The sequence below is a fragment of the Schistocerca cancellata genome, chromosome 1, assembly GCF_023864275.1.
Source record: "Schistocerca cancellata isolate TAMUIC-IGC-003103 chromosome 1, iqSchCanc2.1, whole genome shotgun sequence".
Taxonomy (NCBI): Eukaryota; Metazoa; Arthropoda; class Insecta; order Orthoptera; family Acrididae; genus Schistocerca; species Schistocerca cancellata.
The window spans coordinates 298,276,540-298,299,386 of record NC_064626.1 but is presented as its reverse complement, the minus strand read 5'-3'; the positions used below and the strand labels follow the sequence as shown (position 1 = coordinate 298,299,386).

General features: G+C 39.3%; 1 protein-coding gene across 4 annotated transcripts in view; it reads right to left on the bottom strand.

Annotated features, from left to right (window-relative positions):
* Positions 1-327: 327 nt before the first annotated feature.
* Positions 328-22,847, bottom strand: part of LOC126171852 (progestin and adipoQ receptor family member 4) — a 204,212-nt gene continuing 181,692 nt past the window's right edge. For 3 of the 4 annotated variants that reach the window (XM_049920830.1, XM_049920831.1, XM_049920832.1), the window contains 2 exons: positions 14,735-15,041; positions 328-4,087 (listed from right to left, as the gene is read on the bottom strand). In XM_049920830.1, coding sequence (XP_049776787.1) covers positions 14,781-15,041 — 261 coding nt within the window. In that variant the 3' untranslated portion in view covers positions 328-4,087; positions 14,735-14,780. The remainder of the gene's footprint in view (positions 4,088-14,734; positions 15,042-22,847) is intronic. The other variant, XM_049920833.1, reaches the window with a different exon arrangement.

The following is a 22,847-nucleotide window of genomic DNA, read 5'->3' as shown; positions in this document are numbered from 1 at the left end:
GTGTAGGCTTTCGTGACCCATGTGTATTTTCATTAAAAGTTTTGGACTTGTTATGGCTGATGTATAAAACAATTCACTGACATTTCATCCCCCTCTGTGGCAGACATCTACAGGGAAAGTGGTAGCTATTTGCTGATTAATTTCTGAAGATGCCTCTCACACATGGAGACCAAATTTCAATGAATAGTTTTACACATCAACCATGGCCTCTCAGCTCAGAAGTACTGAAGTGCTTAGAATCATTGTAGTAAATTTGTTCTCCTTTCAAGAAATCATTAGAAAGTTGACAGTTAGGGAAAAAAGCATAAAAACTAAAACATCTGTTTGACTTTTTATTTGTTTTTCTCTTGTCATGTATAAAATCACTCATTACAATACTCGTCCATGTTTGTAAAAAGACAAAATAATTACAGTGAGGAATTTTATTAAAATGTATTGTGAACTGTTCAGCATAAACTGTTGTAACAATAAAAATGCAGCAATTCACCAGGCAAGTAATTCCTGGTTATATCTCTCAAAATTGATAACATTTTTTCTTTCTTATACACTTTCTTAAAATACAGGTGTTCACATTTGGCATATTACTTAATTTTTTATATGGACATATATCATTTGCTTATTTAAATATAATAAATACTGATAGGTGCCAGATAAAATTCATTTTAAAAAGTCTCTTACAAAGGAAAAATCATATTTACTGTCATATAGGCCTACATGCTGTGTTTTATCCTGACAGTACAACTGTAAGTTTGATGTAACAGAAAGAGACACCCATGATCCACAAGTCACTGGAAAAAAATTAAGTGAAAATCAAGAACACTTTTGTTTTTTGCTAAGCTAACTAAAGATATCTTACAAAAGCTTGAATTCTCTTTTTACTCTATTTGACACTTCATTGTAAATCACATTTTGAAATGAAATGTGTTTGATTTTCCAATGTTCAGGTGAAGGCAACAGCAAGTGAAGTGGAAGACTGTGCACATCTGTCAGGTGCATTCATTTAGAAACAAAATAATACGAAACTTATTCAAAGTTATATTCAGTAGCACTGGTTGCATTTGTGGGTTACACTATATTATGTAACAGTGTTTGTCCCCATTTTAAAATCTACTTAAGAAATTTTTCAACATAGTAGGCGTCCAGAATGGTAGGCAAAAGGGATCACTCATCCCCTCCTGGAATCTGGGGTACAGAATTCTCACACAGGCTGTTCATGGGAAAGCATGCCTATTCTTTGGCACAGTGGTGATTTCAGCATTGTCCTACATTCAAGTGAATGTGAAGTTTTACAGAACATTGCCTAAGAAGTCCCCATGATGTCCTGTCCCTTCCAACATATAGCCATTATTGGTCTCCAGAAATATGTCATTCCAATATGCTGGCACACTAATTTCGGTGCCTATACCTAGCATAAAATTAACATAGCTGCAATGTACATGCACAACATTCATACCCAATTACCACAAAGCTGACCCCTTCTCCTACTGCCCATCTTAAACGCAACAGTAGTTTGTCATTTGACTGTGGTCAAGAAAGACCTGTCATTAGATGCTGATACCACATTCAGTCACACAATCACAGAGCGACTGTAGTAGACACTCAACATTACGGTCTTGTTGTCTGTTGCTGTGTTTATCTTTAACTCGTCTGTGGACTGAAATGCACCATTTGGAAGGAGAAAATACCATTTTCTGCAGCATAAGAGGGGAAACATTGAGGAAAGTCAAGATCAAAAAGATCTTCACTTTAAGCAGTGGGACCTTCTCAACTTCCCTAGTGGTGGAACACAGCATAACAGGTAGTCATAGTGCTACAAATTCAGAAGTCCAGTTGTGAATTAGCACAATACTGCATCAAGCTAGGGGACAAAGGTTATCTTGGTTCAGTCCTAAGCTGCTTAAAGTAGACTGTACTGGGAATTTTGTGACTGTTTTGGGAGGTTTCCTACATTCACTTCATCGAATGCTGGAACTGGGTTACACTTCATTCAAACCCACAGCTTTTAAAACATGTTTCATTAGACGTTTATTACATCAGTCGACTTCAAAAAATGAAAGGTATGAAAGTAATGCAGTAAATGCATTAACATGGCCAGATGTGAAGTTTTGTAAGCAAACAAAGGTTCCTAAATTGAATAAACAAGGCAGTTTTTTGGTTATTTTTGCTAATAGTCAGCAGGAGTTTCTCAAGTTTTCTGATATAAAACAATGGCCATCTTACCCCCTCTTGCATAAATTTCTGTGGACGCCCATGCACACAATATACTTTAGACCATATAGTATTTGTTACAGTTTACTTCACAGAAGTTATCTTTCTACCTATGTGAGCTAAGTTTTAAGAAAATATGGCACATCTTTTGTAAATGTTAAAAGATGTTTCTTGTTTTCATTTTTAGAGAGAAGCGGTGGGCACTGAAAGAAGGCTGGTGAAAAAGTGAGACTTAAGTGGAGAAGACAGTTATATATCACTAATAAAGTATGGGAGAATTAATAAAACTGAGTTAGTTTACACAAAATTAGTGTAATCTTAGAGAGATTCTAAAATCTTAGTACATATTTTTTGTGAGAGCTAAGCAGTTTCTGAATTAACAGTGTCTGTAATTCAGTGATCCCTATGCTATCTGGATGAAGATTATTAGTCCCGCAGCATATAACTTACATGTGCTTCAAAATTCATGTAATCTGCAATGCCCACTATGTTGTAGTTGGGCGGAAAGTTTCCATCAGGCTGTAGGTGATTAAGGATTATTTACTTATTTCTGGTTACAAGCCTTATGTCTAGAACTCTAACAGGTACTTATTAGATCAGTACAAGATCACAGTACTTCATTAGAAGATGACTATATAACTAGAATAATTCCTTTATTCACATTAGCTACAAATTTAATACTCTCTTGTTGGTTTTGTTGCTGCAAATGATAGCACAAAATTTAGTGCTTCAAACATATTTCATGACCATTTTATCTTTACTGTGCATAATCTGTAAGAAATTAACAAGTGCTTTCAACACTATTCCCAAAACTCATTATCGAAGTGAGTACATGTAGCTTTGTTGCTAAATTAAATCACAGGTACTCTTGCCAAAATTTAATATCCTGTTGTGCAAAATAAGTTGTCACACTTGTAGTATGTAACAACATAAATGATTGGGGGTAAAGGATCACTTCAGGTGCCAAGTTATGTAAAAATACATTTCACTTTAGACTGAGAAGTAGCTGCGATGCATATTTTAATATCACTTTATACCTAATGGGTACCTACTGTGTTCTTAGCAATTTTTATAATCAATGTTGGCATATCTCAGCAAAGAATGCCAACTTTGTTCAAGAGGTGTCTACATTGCTTATGACCCATGATTTTATGAATTACAGATATTTAAAAGTTTGGCTCATACAGCACCAAATGCTTTGATTTCTATTGCATTTCATGCAATTGTTTTATATGATGATATATGAGTATAGCATAAGTGAAATAGAGGGAATTTTTTAATCAGCTTGACAATCTATAGATTACCATAAAGTTTTGAAATGATACAGCAGAACTACCATCATTTTTACACTAGTTTTGAAACAGTTAATTTTGTTCTTCTCCAGGAATCTGAAACATCTGCTTTACTAGGTTCATGTGAGCGCAAAATTGGAAAGAGTTTTCTTTTAAATTTTGTAACACTTGGTGGCTGCCTTGTTGTAGTTAGCCACAAAACTAAGTACAACTGTGTTACACCAGCCTGCTCAGATGGCTGCAGTTCAACATCCAGCTTAGGGAGAGATCACTGCTGTAATTACAAAGAGGCACAATGACATCCAGAAATTAAGATCAGCAGATTATCAAACAATAAAACTTCAGTAGTAATGATAGCGAAGGTGTATAAAAATAAATATTTGTTATGTATTTTAATTAAGGCTGTTTTGGGAAACTGCAGAAAATATTTCAGCTATGCTGATTTCATCACTTAGCATATTTCTGTTATGATGATTACTTCATTAACCACCGTTTATTACAAATCTCCTGGTGCTTTTGTCCATATGTGGAACATCAGGTACTCATGTTTATTAGGCTTCCCTGTAAAATTTTGCATCTGGTGTTACCTGCAACACACAACCATTTCTGTTATGTTGTTATTTGTTTCTAGTAGAATTTACATATCATAAAACACATTATATGACCTGCTATTTAAAATGTACACACTTCTTAGTCTGCAGGTATGACACAGCAAATATAATCCAAAAAAACTATATTGAAGTCATTAGTATAAACTTCTTGAAATATAATAATATTTCTGCCAAGACTGTGTATTTTTGTTGTTTAAACCACTATTGTCATATTTTGGCTATACATACATTTTCCTGAGCATAAATTGGTGAATATCTGACATGTTACATCCAAATGACTGGCCTCAATTCATGTTGATGTATCACACAATTGGTAAACAAATAATCATGAGCTCTACACAACTGAGTACAGTACATGTCCTAACTCATGCTGAGACAGGATGTGTGTCAGATCAACTCATCCTTTCTTTTAGCAAAGTTGTGCCATAAATTTCTTATCTCCCAATCAATTCAGAACATCTTCAGTAGTTATCTGATCTATATACCTAATCTTCGTCATTCTTCTATAGTACCACATTTCAAGCAATTTATTCTGTTCTTGTCAAACTGTTTATCATCCTTTTATTTTATACATGGATAAACTCCAGACTTGTATGTTCTGAAAAAGACTTACATTGTATTTTTGACCCAATACACTTTTGTTGAATATTTATGTAATTTACTTAAGCTTTCCAAAATGTATAGATACTCAAACTCTGCTAAATATGAAGTTGCTTGACTATAATTTCTCTCTTCATTCAACGTAAATTTCTTCTCATAAAATTATTTTTTTCAGCATTCAAAGAGGAAACTATATAATAATATATTAGACCCAGCAAGCGGTGGTAGGAGAACACATGTATAAAAAAGGTTTTACATATGCAAGCTTTTGGTGCCAGTGGCTTCTTCTTCCAGCAGAAAGGACTGGAGAGGTTTGGAAGGGGCAGAGTGTAGAAAAATCACCCTGAACCCCAGGTCAGGGGAGACTTACCGGACAGGATGAGAGTGGAAGACTAATCGTTGGGGACTGCAGTGGATGAGATTTGAAAACCTGAGAGCTTAAAGATGGAAGACAGGGTAATAAGCAAGCCAGAGATTACTGTTAAAACTTTGTGCATGAGTTAGTAAGAGTGAAAAGCTAAGTGCACTGTGTGTAACAGAGGTGGGAAAATGGAGTAAAGAAAGGAGTAGTTACTGTGAAGAAATGCAGAGATGGAAGAAATTAATATAAATTAAGGCCAGGTGTGTGGTGAAAACCAAGGACGTGGTGTAGTGCTGGTTCCCACCTGTGGAGTTGTGAGAAAGTGGTGTCTGGGGGAAGAATCCAGATGGCATGTGTGGCGAAATAGGCACTGAGGTTATGACTGTCATGTTCTGGAGCATGTTCTGCAACAGGATATTGTGAATTGCTGGTATACACCCTCTGCCTATGCCCATTCACCCTAACTGATAACTTGGTGATAGTCATGCCAACGAGGTTACACAAAATTGAAGAGTTTACAAAAAGTGTTGGCTAATGAGAAATGAAGGGAGAGTGTATTTGTTGGAGTAGATAACAAACTCAAATCCACTGAGATAGTAATGTAGCTTCAGTCAAGATAATGAGTATCAGGGATGGGCATAGACTTCTTATTAGATCCTGCTGTCGACCAGCAGAATTACCCTTAGACTTAACAGAAAACATCAGTTCACTGCTACATAGCCTCCCCAATCATACTGCCATTGTCAGAAGAGAGACTAGTCTTCCAACAACCAATTGAGATAGTTAGTTTTGTTAATGGTGCATGCGACAAGACACCCTGTGAAACATTACTAATTGCCTTCTCTGAAAGCTATCGAGATCAAATAGTTTAAAACCCTGCTATATAGGCTCTGTTGGCAGCAAATAGATCTTACTTCTTTGAGAATATCCATAATGAAACTGGTTTCAGTGATCTTGATGTAGTTGTAGCTATAATGATCACTAAAGTACAAAGGGCAGGTAAAACAAGTAGAAAAATTTATACACTCCTGGAAATGGAAAAAAGAACACATTGACACCGGTGTGTCAGACCCACCATACTTGCTCCGGACACTGCGAGAGGGCTGTACAAGCAATGATCACACGCACGGCACAGCGGACACACCAGGAACCGCGGTGTTGGCCGTCGAATGGCGCTAGCTGCGCAGCATTTGTGCACCGCCGCCGTCAGTGTCAGCCAGTTTGCCATGGCATATGGAGCTCCATCGCAGTCTTTAACACTGGTAGCATGCCGCGACAGCGTGGACGTGAACCGTATGTGCAGTTGACGGACTTTGAGCGAGGGCGTATAGTGGGCATGCGGGAGGCTGGGTGGACGTACCGCCGAATTGCTCAACACGTGGGGCGTGAGGTCTCCACAGTACATCGATGTTGTCGCCAGTGGTCGGCGGAAGGTGCACGTGCCCGTTGACCTGGGACCGGACCGCAGCGACGCACGGATGCACGCCAAGACCGTAGGATCCTACGCAGTGCCGTAGGGGACCGCACCGCCACTTCCCAGCAAATTAGGGACACTGTTGCTCCTGGGGTATCGGCGAGGACCATTCGCAACCGTCTCCATGAAGCTGGGCTACAGTCCCGCACACCGTTAGGCTGTCTTCCGCTCACACCCCAACATCGTGCAGCTCGCCTCCAGTGGTGTCGCGACAGGCGTGAATGGAGGGACGAATGGAGACGTGTCGTCTTCAGCGATGAGAGTCGCTTCTGCCTTGGTGCCAATGATGGTCGTATGCGTGTTTGGCGCCGTGCAGGTGAGCGCCACAATCAGGACTGCATACGACCGAGGCACACAGGGCCAACACCCGGCATCATGGTGTGGGGAGCGATCTCCTACACTGGCCGTACACCACTGGTGATCGTCGAGGGGACACTGAATAGTGCACGGTACATCCAAACCGTCACCAAACCCATCGTTCTACCATTCCTAGACCGGCAAGGGAACTTGCTGTTTCAACAGGACAATGCACGTCCGCATGTATCCCGTGCCACCCAACGTGCTCTAGAAGGTGTAAGTCAACTACCCTGGCCAGCAAGATCTCCGGATCTGTCCCCCATTGAGCATGTTTGGGACTGGATGAAGCGTCGTCTCACGCGGCCTGCACGTCCAGCACGAACGCTGGTCCAACTGAGGCGCCAGGTGGAAATGGCATGGCAAGCCGTTCCACAGGACTACATCCAGCATCTCTACGATCGTCTCCATGGGAGAATAGCAGCCTGCATTGCTGCGAAAGGTGGATATACACTGTACTAGTGCCGACATTGTGCATGCTCTGTTGCCTGTGTCTATGTGCCTGTGGTTCTGTCAGTGTGATCATGTGATGTATCTGACCCCAGGAATGTGTCAATAAAGTTTCCCCTTCCTGGGACAATGAATTCACGGTGTTCTTATTTCAATTTCCAGGAGTGTATATTCAGCAGCAATGTAGAGAAGGATAGATTGCTACTTACTGTAAGGATGACATCTTAAATGGCAAACAGGCACAATTAAGACATTTACACATAAGCCTTTGCCCATCATCATAAAAAGGAAGAGGAACACTCCAGCAGCTCAGATCAAAATACATTTCGGTTCGAGCTTCTGGAGCTGGTGGTCATGTGTGCATGAAGTGCGCTTGCTTGTATGAATGAATGGTGTGTGTTTCTTTTCCTTTTTCTGATGAAGGCTGTGGCTGAAAGCTTTTGTTTAAGTTTCTTTAATTGTGCCTATCTACAACTTAATGTGTCATCTTTACATAAGCAGCAATCTATCTTTTCCTACGTTGTTGATAACCTAACCTGGAGTTTACATTTCAAAACACTAGATAAAAGAGGCAGTAGCGTCATATCTCAATGAGGAACTTAAAGCATTTAGCTCTGCATGCAGAAGAACTGTGGCTCAAGTTCAAACTAATAGTTGACCGTGCACTGCCTACATATGTAGCTAGTAGAACAGTTCATGTTGGGGGGGCCCTTCCATCATAATGCAGTTACTGTACAGAAACCTCTAAGGAAACAGAGACTACTGTATAATAGGTGTAAAACAAACCATAGGGCTACCGATAAAGAAATGTTGAATTAAACACGTTTAGCTGTCAAGAGGGCAATGCGTAAAGCCTTCAATGGCTATTACAGCAGAATATCATCAAAAGACCTCTCACTAAACTTTAAGAAATTCTGCTCTTATGTAAATGACTGTTAGAGGTACCAGAGTCAGTATCCAGACACTCATGCATGAGAAAATAATTAAAATTGAGGATAGCAAAGCCAAACTCAATTATCAAATATTCATTTACAGATGAACATTCAGGAATATTGCCCCAATTTAATTCTTGTACCTTTGAGAAGATGAGTGAAATTGATACTTGTGTGGCATTGAGAAACAGTTGAATCCATTAAAACTGAATGAACCCCAGAATCTGATGTCTGACATGTCATCCTGAAAGCCATGGATCAATGCAGTCTGGTAGATGCAGTATTTCTGATAATCATTTGACTCTAACAATGGAAAATCGAGAATGGAATCATGACAAAACTATGAAAAGGATAGACTGCTACTCACCATATAATGGAGACACTGAGTTGCAGACAGGCACAATGAAAGAACTACTAAAAACATAAGCTTTTGACCAGAAGGCCTTTTTCTGAAATAGACAACACACACACACACACACACACACACACACACATACATATATATATATATATATTCAGGCAGGCTTCTGCCCCGGTCGCTCATGCATAGAACAAATATTTAATTTAAAGACAATATTAAAACACAAAGCAATTAGAAATGCCCCATAATTTGTACATTTGTAGATTTTAAGAAAGCCTATGACTCAATTGACCGGCAATCTTTGTTTAACATTTTAGAGGAACTTGGACTTGACTCCAAAACACTAAGGCTTATCAAAGAATCACTGACAGACACTGTATCTAAAGTTAAATTCAGGGGAGAAATCTCTGAACCTTTTCTCATAAAAACTGGAGTACGTCAAGGTGACGGGCTATCTCCACTTCTGTTTAATATAGTCCTGGATAAAGTCATTAAGGAATGGGAAAAAGAATTAAAAAATCAATCCTACTGGAAACCAATCCATCTTGGTAGAACCAAAGACAACGTGGAGGTATCTTGTTTAGCATTTGCGGACGACTTGGCCATACTTGCAGATGATGAAGAAATCGCCACCAAACAAATAGAGATCCTTAAGGAATGCGCGGATAAAGTAGGTTTACAAATTTCGTTTCAAAAGACAGAATTTTTCTGTACAAAATTCCATATACACAGTTTGAACACAAAATATGGAAAAATAAATAGAGTAAAACATTTTAAATACCTAGGTGAAATTTTGGAGCCAACCGGAGGAGAGAAAGTTGCACAGAAGATCAGACAACAGAAAATGAAGAGAGCATATGATATGACACATGAAATATACAATAAAAAATGCATCTCCTCGAACACAAAAATCAGACACTACTGCGCAGTAATTAAGCCAGCAGCACTATATGCTAGTGAAACGCTCACACTCCACACAAAATGTGACTTAGAAAAAATACTAAAAGAAGAACGCAAAATTATGAGAAAGATTTTAGGTCCAAAATTAACAGAAGAAGGATACCGGATACAATCAAGAAGAACCACAGAAACTATATCAAACCTGGCAGCAGACATAAGAAGGCGAAGATTAAAATTTTATGGACATGTCACTAGACTTCCCCCCACACGACTCACCAACAGAATTCTCACTTACATAGAAAAAGTCAAATCAACAACACCATGGATTAGCCAAGTAAAATTAGATTTACAAAAAGCAAATATTGAAATTAAAGATGTCAAAGATAGAAAAACTTTTAGAAATAAGGTGGAAAAGTGGATTGTATTGTCGGAGAAGGAAGCACTAAAGAGACCAGGAACAAAATGGACAGAAGAAAGAAAAAGAAAACATGGAGAACGAATGAAAGAAGTATGGAAGAAACGACGTCAGAAAGCTTTGCGTGATCCTTCTGGGTCCATTCGCGATAAGTAAGTAAGTAAGTATATATATTCATGCAAACACAGCTCACACACTCATGACCACCATCTTTGGCAGCCAAGGCCATCCAGAAACAGTGGTCACGTGTGAGTGAGCTGCATTTGCATGAATGTGTGTGTATCTGTATTGTCTACTTCAGAAGAAGACCTTCTGGCCAAAAGCTTATGTGTCTAGTAGTCTTTTAGTTGTGCCTGTCTATGACTCAACATTTTCACTGTATGCTAAGTAGCAATTTGTCCTTTTCATAGTATAATCATTTGACTCAGTAACACAATACAATTATTATCAAAAGATGATTGAATGCTGTATCTAGGGAAAGTGTATTGAGTATTTCTTGTTGTGGAAAACACAGTATGTTATCTTGTATGGAGGATCATCAACAGATGTTGAAGTAGCTATAAGAGTGCCCCACAGCAGAGTGCTGGAACGTCTGCAGTTCATGTTGTACATCAATGACCTTGCAGACAATAGTAGTAATAACCTCAGATTTTTCACAGATGATGCAGTTATCTATAATGAAATACCGCCTGAAAAGTTCTGAACAAAGATTGACTCAGATTGTTATAAATTTCAGATTTGTGAAAAAATTTGCAACCTCTTGTAAGTTCCCATAAATGTAAATTTTTGCACTTCACAAAATGAAAGGTTGTAGTATCTACGACTGCAGCATCAATGAGTCACAATTGGAATCAATCCCTTCATAAAAATTCCTGGGTGTAACAATTTGTTGGGACATGAAATAAACAGATCACTTAGGCTTAAGTGTGGGTAAAGCTGACAGCAGACTTCAGTTCAGTAATAGAATATTGGGAAAATGCAATCATCTACAAAGGAGATAGCTTACGATACACTTGTATCACTCCATCCTGGAATATTGCTCAGGTGTGTGGGACTTGTACCAAGTACAACTAACAAGGTATACTGAGCATGATGCTGAAGAAACTAAACAGACAGACACCTGAAGACATAACAGATTATGCAGGAAAAGCTTACATACAAAGTTACAAGAGCCAGCTTTAAATGATGAATCTAGAAATATACTACAACCTTCCATTTATCACTCCCATAAGGGTCATGAGGATGAGATGAGATTAAATACAGTGCACACAGAGGTGTTTAAACAGTCTTTCTTCCCCTACTCCATACATAAATGGCACTCTGAGAAGCCATGATAACTTGTATAATGGGAAGTGCCCTCTGGCTGTTGTTTTCAGAGTAGATATAATCTCATGAATCACTTTTAATGGAAAAGTCAAGAAATATTAATAATAGTCTATAGCCAGTTACAAATAGACCTCAGGCAGGAAATAGAAAATTTTCATGTATTAAAAAACAAAGTAAAAGAGTATCTTAATAGCCACTCCTCCTACAAATGATCACAATATTTGGGGACTCAAGAACATAAATTCTATATACTTCTAGTATTTGTGTGTGTGTGTGTGTGTGTGTGTGTGTGTGTGTGTGTGTGTGTGTTTTGTTGGGGCTTATGGGCACTCAACGTCGAGGTCATCAGTGCCCTGACACGCATAAGAAACAAATGTGGACAAATTTAGTAAAATGGAAGCATACATGCAAAGAAAGTGGGGAAAAGATGAAAAATAAAACATACAAAAAATGAGAAAGGAGCGTCTAGTATGCCACAGGAAATTGTCACTGGCTGGCCACTTCTATAAAATATGGGCGAGCCGGTCACCTTCTGAACAAATTAAGACCCTCTCCCTAAAATCTTGGTAAAAGCATTGAACAAGTCACAGAACTTTAAAACTTTAACACATTCATTTGAGTATTTCCTAAAAGAGATGGCAGATCCGCCAGCAAGTCAGCCGCAGCCCGCTGGTCAGAAAATAAAACACAGTCCAATGAAACATGGTGCAACAGGTGTTGATGTGGTCAGCAAATAGTGGGCTGTATTACATTACATAAATGCTTCGTTTGAAGTATTAGATAAAAACAGCAACTGGGTAGTGTAAGAGAGGGAGCAGTGACTTTTCAAAGCGGCTATTTATTCTTATTATACTTGAACACACACAAAATAATTTATAAGCAATTCCCATAATTATCAGTGTAACAAGATTAACATTAATCATAATTTGTTACTAGTGTCACTTACAGAAGTGGCTGCTTCTGCTGCTGTTGTTGTTACTTCAGTCCAAAGATTGATTTGATGCAGCTCTCCACTCTAGTCTGTCCTACTGAAGTCTCTTCATATCTGTATGATTAGTGAACCCTACATCCTTTTAAACCTGCTTACTGTAGATGGTTTTTGGAGAACTTTACAGCTTGGCCAAATATAAGTACTATGACGGGGCTGGAGAGCTACAGCAATGACCTCAAGAGAACTTAAGGTAACTCAGTCTTGTGTTGCTCTGTAGAAACTAGTTTGACAGGCACCCAGCTTTCCGTCACAGGATCAGATGGATTTTCCTGCATTTAAAAGCTCCTGTGTCACAGTCTCTTTTTTTTCCCTTTCTAGTGAGTCTGATTTTCGGCTCTGATGGACCATTAATTGTTAAATGGCTTTCCCTGCATTTAATACCTCATGTGTTGCAGTCTCTTTTTGCCTTTGCTAGTCAGTTTGGAGAGTTCGCTTTTCATCTCTGATGAATCCTATGTTATTAAATTTACAATGCCACAGACCAGCACAATAATCAATATATTTTCCCATGCTAAAATCCCAGTTGTTTGCAAACAAAGTCAAAATAGCATTGCACTATGCATTTCTGTAGGTACTAACTGTCGGTTGTAATCACTACCAGACAGCATTTAGCAAACTGTTTTTCATGCATGGAATGAGCTGCGTTTTGCATTCATGTTACGTTTAGCATGTCTTTTATGCACAGCACCAGCCTATGTTAACATCACAAGCATCCATGTGGGCTAAACAGTTGAGTTTAAACACTTTATTCAAGGTATTTATTAAGCATGGTTTGTGCCACATTTTGTATGCATGTTAGGTTTGGTATGTTTTCTATGCACTGCACCAGCCACATTTCATATTTGTGTGTATTATGAGGATCCATGTGGACTAACCAGATGAGTTTAAATGCTTTGTTCAAACTGTTTTTCATACACAGCATGGGTCACATTTTGTATTCATTTTGGGTTTAGTATGTTTTCTATGCTCAGCCATAGCTGCATTTGGTGAATGTGTTGGCATTATAAGCATCCACATGAACTAACCAGCTGAGACAAAACACTATGTTTAAATTGTTTTCATGCAAGGTATGCACTGAATTCTTGTATCCACATTAATTTCTATCAGCTCACAAGGACTGAAAATTGTATTTCGACTTTCATTTATATTGTTTTTGTATTTTCACATTGTGTAAGACTTATTTTTCATTTTTGAAGCTCCGTGACCCAGGTATTTCATCGTTATTTATTTCAAGTTGCATTTACTGTTTGGACAACAAAGAATTAACTATTAAATGTTGGATCTACAAGTTATGCTTATTGTATGTAATCATATATGGTTGCTTGTAATAGTAAGTTGCACTCACTAAATTGTCTGTGCTTTTTATTGAACCCAAGTCAACATCCCTGTAATTCCATGTTGGAACATGCATCCCCCATCTCGCTTTCTGTCGTCACCTTGTTTAAAGTTAATATTTTTTGTGTCTGCATGAGCCACTTAGCTATTTATCTTTTCATTTTATTTTCCCTCTTAAGTACAGCTGCACACTGCCTCTCAGGCAAGGACAGAGTCATTCAGTGTAATCTGTCTTAAGTAAGTTAAGTACTCCTTATAAGCATTGGAAGTTTTGAGAGATGTACAGCAGTGTTCAAGCAACAGGTAATCCCTTTCGCATGCATTGGGACACTGTGATCCAATTCTACCAGGCGGCAGCTAGCCATCAGATTTCAATGCTAGTTAGGTCAATTTCATTCAGAGTCAGATTAGGGGTCAAGTTAGTTTTCTTAAGAGTCAAGTCACAGTCAATAATATTCACTTAATTCTAAACTTAGCAGGGAAATATCTCCTGCAGCAGTTAATTTCCACAAAAGAAAATCAGACATATTTTGTGGAATGGACTCCTCAAGCCTTGATCTGAACCTCACTGTAAGACTGTGATATGTACTGTTAGAGCAAAGTTGTGTGCCTGATAAATTTATCCAAAAACTTCATAATGACCACTCATAATGCTTCAGGAAGAAAAGAAACAAATTTCACCTTCACACTTGACTCTAACAGAGATTACCTTGTACCCTAACAGAGATTATATTTTTAATTGATAGAAAAAGAATGTTTTAGATACATGCTGACAGCTTTGAAACATACAGCAGTTGGTGTTCAGAAGCTTTTGGCATAGTGTGTGTTTAATCTAAGAATAGCACCTGCAAAGCAAATGATGTTCTTCAACATAACTGTATAAAGGCACCTACATTCCATTCCATATTATGTGTATACAAACAGTCGTCACTGGTAAACCACACTTATTGATATATTGTGGTGTGATTTATGCATAGTAATAAGTAGAGCAAACAGTGTTATATGCTATACTTAAATCAATGACACAAAATTTTATTTCCCCAGATGTATAATGATATAGCTAGACAAATGGGGAAAAAATTATGAGATGTTGCTATGAAATTGTAGCATCAAGAAACCCTTACCACATTGTATACCATCTTTGGAGTAGTATCAGTAATTGCTCATAATTCATCCTGCAGCTGCACCTGCATCAGTGGCAGGCAGGTCAGAAGAAGTCTGAATATCAGTATCCATGCTGTGCCTTTGGCATCCTCCTTTTGCCATCCACATGAGGTCACTGATACTTGACTTGTGCATTGAATACACTGCTGTGAGCACAAGAATGTGCATAATGTTGTGAGAATTCAGGCACATATCAACAGCTCCAGGAAACCACTTTTCTGGTATTTGCAGGGCACCAATAATCCCTCCAATTGCAGAAACTAAGTCCTGTAGAAGTGATCAGTTTGAATAGTATTATCTTCTGACAGAACAAGAAGAAGAGAAACAAAGGTATACCTAGAACTTAATACAAACTGAAGGCGTAAAATCAACATGAAATGAATAATGCAAGAAATCTGTATAAGAATTTGATAATTGTTGTAAAATATTGTGCATATTAAAGTACGCAAAAATAAAAAACAAATAAAAATAATCTGGTCAAAATGCAGCAAAAGCTATGCACATCATGTGAACCAACTTAAAGATTGAACACCAGACTGATAGAGAGAAGACGGAAAACAAGGGAGGTCATATGCAAAATTTACTTTCTAATAAATGCAGAGAAAGGCAGGACAGGTTGAGATGCTATGAAAATGTTAATTGGACAGGAACTATCAAGTTTTGAAAATTTTAAAAGTTGGAAGTGATGGTGCAATAAAGAAATAGTATATAATATAAGGAGTGCCTGAGGAAAAACATGTCCAACAAAGACATGAAACACATAAGTAAATAAATAAATAAAATAAACAAAACTGATGAGAGGAAAAGTAGAAATAAACAGAAACAATGTAATTTGTAAAATAAAAAAGAACGAAAAGAGATAGAATAATAATGGAAAAATAGAAACAATCCAGATATTGTATACAAAACGAGGGGAAAGATATTGTGCATAACTAGTTACTCCTGATTAGCATACACCTTGTCGCACAACATGGACAAGACTGCTCACATGAAAAAGGAACATTGCAGGAGGGGCTGTAACTCCCCCCCCCCCCCCCCTCCCCAATTCAAATGGGAGTTTTATTTGATCTATTGACAGAGCAAGTGAATAAACTATGCTAGTGTCAAGAAATGTGGGATCAGTACTTTTGTCGGCAGAGATTTTTGCTTTTGACTGAAGCATCTTATAACTCCTGCTACATTCTGTCCTCTCCCTTCATCCCATTTTTCACTCTGCGACTCCTAATGGGGGAAAGCCTCCGGATGCATATGTAACAAATACTGCATAGCACTTTTGATCCGTAGTTGAGACTGATTGGGCCCTCAGGGCCAGCTACGTCATATAGGTGAATTACAGAGTGGACAGTGCGCTGAAATTGGGGGAGGAGCACCAGATTTAAGGCGAAATCTTCGACTATAAAAAATTGGTTTTTCTGTCCCTTTACAGTGTTATTACAGTTATCCCCTGCACCTGCATAATAATATACTGTTCAAAACACGTATTGCCACCAATCTCATTACTTACTGTTTGGCTCCCCTTGAATCTAAGTCTACACACTTTGGCAGATCAGCAGGTGGTGCAAAATTTTTTTAGATCAGTTTAGTCTCAAAGTCATGCAGGCACAAGCCATGCACGGTCCTATCGAAAATGACAAACACCAGCCAACAATGCCCAAACAGCAGTCATTACGCCTTGACCAGGCTTGTCATTACAACAATGTCTGCCGCACTCTATGAACAATCCAACATTTAAGAAAATAAAAACAATGTGATAGTCTCAATGTGAGGAGAGGCAGTATTCTAACATTCACCCTCTTTTCCCTCCCTAGACAACCACCATGCCTTCATGCCTTAGCTACATCACTATGCATTGTTGCTCTGGTAATGAAAGTGAAATGTGTACAGTGTAGCCAGTGATTTTTCTCCAGTTCTGTATACAGAGGTAAAGGCACACAAATTTTATTTGCAATTTCGAGGTGATATGAGTAAACCTTAGTGGTGAAGGGTATGCAATTATTTTATGTCATTTTTCTCTCATAAATTTCCTAGTTCAATACTAATTGTTCTCAGTAGTTCATTGAAGAACATAAATGTAATTATATTCCCACACTTCTCAGTGAGACTTTTATAGGAAGGGGGGAGGGGGAGGGGGCAGGAGCTATGGCATATCTGAAAGTATTTGCAAAAAGATGTCAGTCATTTCCAGTACAGTGGAAATACTTTTGAGTTAAAGGAGGTCACCGAATCTCAATACAAAAGCAACAAAACAGTACCTGGACCTACACTGGAATACTCAGAACTCACTTGACTATCCGTATCAGTAGCAGACAGATCAGCCACAGGGACTCAAGCAGGAAAAAGGGAAGAAATGTTCCAGATATAATTAACAACGTTCGGTGAACAAACATTCCCTACCACTACAACAAAACAAGTAGAGGTTCAGTCAACAAAGGTGTCGGTAATCACTAAGTAACAATGTAAGTTAAACTCACACAGAAAAGCTCAAACTATGTACATATCACTTCGTATCGAGTACTAAGATGGAATAACTCTTGTAAGTTGCAAGAAAACTAGTGTTTGGATGCATGCATTTGAGCTAGGTGTAGACTGCAATAAAATCTCTCCATAATCCACTGCAGCTTGTCCTGAAATTAGGCATCATTTCAGTGTCCTCAGATCATAATTTTATTACACAGCAAGAGAAAGTCCACTGCTGTTGCAGTATCAGAAAAGTGAGACATATCTTACGAAATATTTGTATATAGCAAATTGTTATGAAGTTCTTAGTTCATAACATATACTACGTTCACATTTCAGTCTGAAAATTTTAATTAGTTTGACTAGTGCGGTACAGATCACTGTGTAAGATACTCAACCAGCGACATGATATTGCAGCCCTGCATGTGGCCAACACATTACTACAGGCACTGATCAACAACACTTCCACAGACCACACACTTGTGTGAACGGCCATCACAGCACTTTCAGTGGCTACCACTACAATGCCAGCCACTGCTCTGGTGCCCTCTCTATGGACAGTGTTCACCACAACTATCCTATTGCTCCTACAGCGAGCAACCCACTCCTCCACGTCAGTAGACTGCACTCATTCTACAGCTGTCAAACCAACAAGCAAAGCAGCTACTATAATTGACACTGTCCCGCATGCTCACATCGAGCCCACACACCCTCACGCCATCTCGTCTGCTGCTGACACAGATCATGCCCCTCTCACCATCTCACTGCATACAACAGCTTGCCTGGACTCCACACCTGCAACTGCTAACACAGTACCTGATGGCAAAGAATCTTTACCGCCTTTGCCTTCCTATTCTAAAGGTCAGTTCTCAGTTTCACAGTGCTGTATGTGATGTTTTCTGTTCTGGAGTGCCTTCCGCTTGAGTAGGCCCAGTGAGGTTCGCCATTAAAGTTATTACAAATGGTACATGTCATACGCTACAAACTACAGGAGGACCCCCTGTCAACGCAAAAGCATGCCATATGTCAACCAGGAAAATTCGCGCTGCAAAAGAATGCATTCAGGAACTTTTCCAACTATGAATCAAACATCCTTCTGACAGTAATTGGTCATCATCTATTCATCTTGTCCCCAAAAAGGACTCAACCCTCAGACTTTGCAGAGACTACCGTAGACTCAATGCCCGCACCATTTTAGACAACTACCCCATTCCCTGCATTCAAGATTTTGCGTTGCAGTTACAAGATGCTCGGCATTTTAGCATCATTGACTGCCATAAGGCATATCATCAGATTCCAATGCAGAAAGATGACATCCCTAAGATGGCCATTATAACCCCCTTTGGCTTGTTCGAGTATTGCTATATGCCTTATGGACTTAGCTCATATTTGGCAACATTTTGTAGACTCATTATTTTGCCAGTTACCATTTTTTTATGCTTACCTTGATGGCATTTTAATTTTCTCCACCTCTGCTAATAAACATGAGCAATATCTAAACGAAGACAAATCCCAGCTGCACCAGCCAGAAGTTACATTTCTGGGCCACACAGTGAACTCTGAATGCATATGGCCCATGTCTGAATGTGTCGCTCACATTACAAGTTTACCACCACCTGTCACTATTCGTGAGTTACGTCGCTTCTTGCGCATGATCAGTTTTTTCAAATGCCACATCCCTCATTCTGCCTTCCTACAGCATCCTCTAACTGATGCCTTGCAAGGCAGACATACCTCAGGCGATCGCAAAGTTATGTGGGTCCAGAACATGACTTCCACGTTCAGCAAGCTAAACCCGGCCCTGGTAATAAAATCACACTAACCTATCCCAGCGCCGATGTGCCTATCTCAATCACTACAGACACTAGTGACACCATGATCAGCGCCGTGCTGCAGCAACACATTCACAAAGACTCTCAACCATTTTGTTTCTTTTCAAAAAACTATCTGCCTCTCATGTAAATGGTCAGCATTTGACAGGGAGCTACTCACTATTTATGAAGCCACACGCTATTTCTGAGAGGATAAAGAAGGCACGTAATGTCACCGTTTACACAGATCACTGTCCACTGGTTGATGTGCTATGTAACCCTGCTAGTGATCTACCTCCACGTCACTTCAGGCATATTGATTTCATCAGCCAAATATACAACAGACATACATATTATCAGAGGCTGGGTAACATCATAGCCAACTACATGTCATGCATTAATAACATTATGAGCCTGTTTGATCCCACAGAGCTCGTGAGACTACAAACTATTGATCTGGAGGTACAGTCGTTAGCTACTAACAGTTCCGACTCTCTCCACATTCAACCATGCCCTTTCTCTGGCACCACAAACTAATTCTGTGTGATACTTCGACTAACATACCAAGACCACTTGTACTCCTTCCCCTTCGGCAGGCCATTTTCTCTTCGCTGCACAGTCTAGCTCATCCGAGCATCAGAGTGATGGTATGCCTAGTAACTGAACGTTTCATTTATCCACATATCAAGAAAGGCTGTCATGACTGTCATGAGTGGGCAAGAGCCTGCGTATCTTGCGAGTGTGCCAAAGTTGGTCAAAATACACATCCCCCTTGGTGACACTTTGAAATACCAAAGGGACACTTCAGACACATTCATATGGACCTTGTCGGCCCCCCGCTCCCTTCTAACAGCCACCATTACATTTGTCAGCACTTACTGTATTATATGGTGGGTAGAGGCAGCTCCTTTGAACAGTACCTCAGCAATTACCATGGTTTGAGCATTCATTACCTGCTGGCCCTCCCGTTTCCGCTGTGCCCTGCATCCATTACCACAGATCAGGGCAAGCAATTCGAATCACTACTCTTCAAATGACTGCGTGTCCTATGAAGTGCCAAGCATTTCCATACAACAGCCTACCACCCCCAAAGTAACAGATTAGTGGAGCGCTGGCTCTGCACACTAAAGGCAGCATTTATGTGCCACTCCGACTCTTAGTCTGATGCACTTCCGTGGGTACTGATAGGCATTCACACGGCGTATAACGATGATTTAAAAGCCTCTCTGGCAGAGATCCTTTACTACAAACCCCTGATAATCCCAGCAGAATCTGTTGAGGACATTACTTCTCTTCATGATGAGAGGCTTCCCTCCTTAGTCGAGCAAGTTTGCTCTCATATCTTGCATACACGCATACAACGACCATGAGCACATACTCGCCCACCTGTCTTTTTACACAAGGAACTTGCAGACTGTGACTTTATCGTGCTGCAAGATGACACCATTCACTCTGCTCTTACTCCACTGTATTCTGCACCTCACTGGGTTCTCAACAATGCTAAAAACAGTATGACCATCCTGCTAAGTGGTATACCATAAATGGTCTCTCTTCGTAGAGTTAAACCAGCATGGGTCCTCACTGAACACATCTCAAATGATGAGGCCTCAGTGCTTCCTCCAACTGTCAACGTAACAAGTGAACTGGTTTCTAGTGATTGTTCAGCAGGCACTTCCCTCCCACCCTCCTTTATATCTTGTGAAGCCAGTGTTAGTGATCATGTCTCCCCCCAGTGACAGTGATGCGTCTGATGAACTTCCCATACCCTTCTCTTCACCGCCAACACCGCACTCAACTATGACTGCATGGACCATGTTTACTGTTGACATCTCAGCATTGTCAGTGAATAACATCTCAGTGCGACATCACAATGACTATTTGTTTGTTTTTTGCACACCTTCTCATGTATGTAAATCTAAGTATGTTACCTTCATGCTCGTCCTAGCTATTCACTTACCCAAAGATTTTGTCAACAGTTCCCTTTGAGATTTTATCAACGAGGATGACATACTGTCAATTGTCATTCTATGCGACCATACACAGTCCCTCCCTTCCCCTCCTATTCAGATTCTGCGACCCCGCACCCCTACACCAATCGATGTGGATGAAAGATTATGTTATGTCTTCTCTGATTGCCTTCCCAATACAATTCCCTTCTCCTTTTACTCCTAAACCATGACACCATGATCCGCATTCCTAGGGGGAGAGGTGGGGGGTGGGGGTCTCTGTGGCAGTTTGGTACATCGATCCATGTGATCTCTCTTTATGATGATCTCTGACCTCATTTGATGTCTTCTTTTGTTCTGTGTTGTTGCATTTTGTGATCACGAAGTGAATAACTTATACCATTACAATGCAGTGGTGTTAAATAATATTATTTCACCATAATATCACTACTCACCACATAGTAATACTAGTCAAAGATACTTACAAGAAATAATAAGCATTAATACTGGTAAACTAAATATTTTTGGTCAATTATGTGTGTTTCTTCGTATGCTTGTGTAGTTATACTATGTGCTCACCATTAACATACTTTGCTTGTTGAAAGCTATTTTTATATTAATGTGATGTGTGCGAGATATGTCACGTTGCACGGCTTTATCCATAACAATTTAAGGTTGAGGTAATGAACATAAAAGTTGTGGCAAAAGAGTGTCAAAGCATGCTGAAACACCATTCTCACATAAAAACAAAATGGGCTCTACTTCAAGTACACCTATTTTTGAAACAAATTTTATCCATCAGAGAAGCATAAGCTTCCATGAAGGAATGGGAGATCTTGTAAATCAGAATGTTTTGTGGCTTATTTGTGGCTACATTATGAAGAAAAGAGTGGCAGTGTTTTCTGCTTTGACTGCATTTGGTCCGTCCACTTAATGAACAATAGAAAGCCACAGAAAGAGACAAATTTTCTTAAAGAAGGTTTCCGTAAATGGAAAAAAAAAACTACAGAAAAGTGATACATGTGAAGAGTCTTTTTCATTGAGGGTCTCTCATAATTACTCAGCAACATGAAAATAGCATGCCTGTAATTGACCGAGTTGCGCGATGTCTGCTGACCAATCAGGAAAAAGCTAGAACTGCTTTACTAGTAATTTTCAGTTCACTCAGATTCCTCGGCCAAACAGGAAATTCACTGAGAGGTCATGAAATGGTCTCTGGTAACCTCATGACACTTCTCAATGAGAGGAAGAATGATGTGATAGAACTGAAGATATCGCTGAAACATAGTGACACTTGGTTTGGGCCTGCAATATGAAACAAAGTACTGGAAATTATGGCTCATGTGATCCAGCGAGAAATTGTGCAGAAAATAAAAAATTCCCTATTTTATGGAACTATGGCAGGTTCAATGACAGACATGGCTGGCCAGTAGCAGTTCACTCTTTGTGTCTGTTGTCTTGACCCTTAGGTGTTCGAAATAAAAGAACTTTTACTGGGTTTATACAGTCTGCAGGACTCCAAGGCACAAATGCTAGGACTACCATTAAAGACTTCCTTCTAAAACTGTAACTAGAAATAGAGTTCATATGCACCCTGTATTTTGATGGTGAAGTTAATATGCCTGGATAAAACAAAGGTTTAAGGAAATCCTTCTTCAAGACCAATCAAAGAGTTGTTACATCCACTGCAGAAATCATTGTTTGGATCTGGCACAGGAAGTTTCAAGAAGCTGTGATCCATTGGGTGATGTAATTGTAACTGTGAAAGATGTCTTGACTATAATTCTAGAAACTGCAAAAAGAAAGATGCGTATGTATATGTTATGCTACCATCTGGTGTTGATGAGATGAATCCAAAC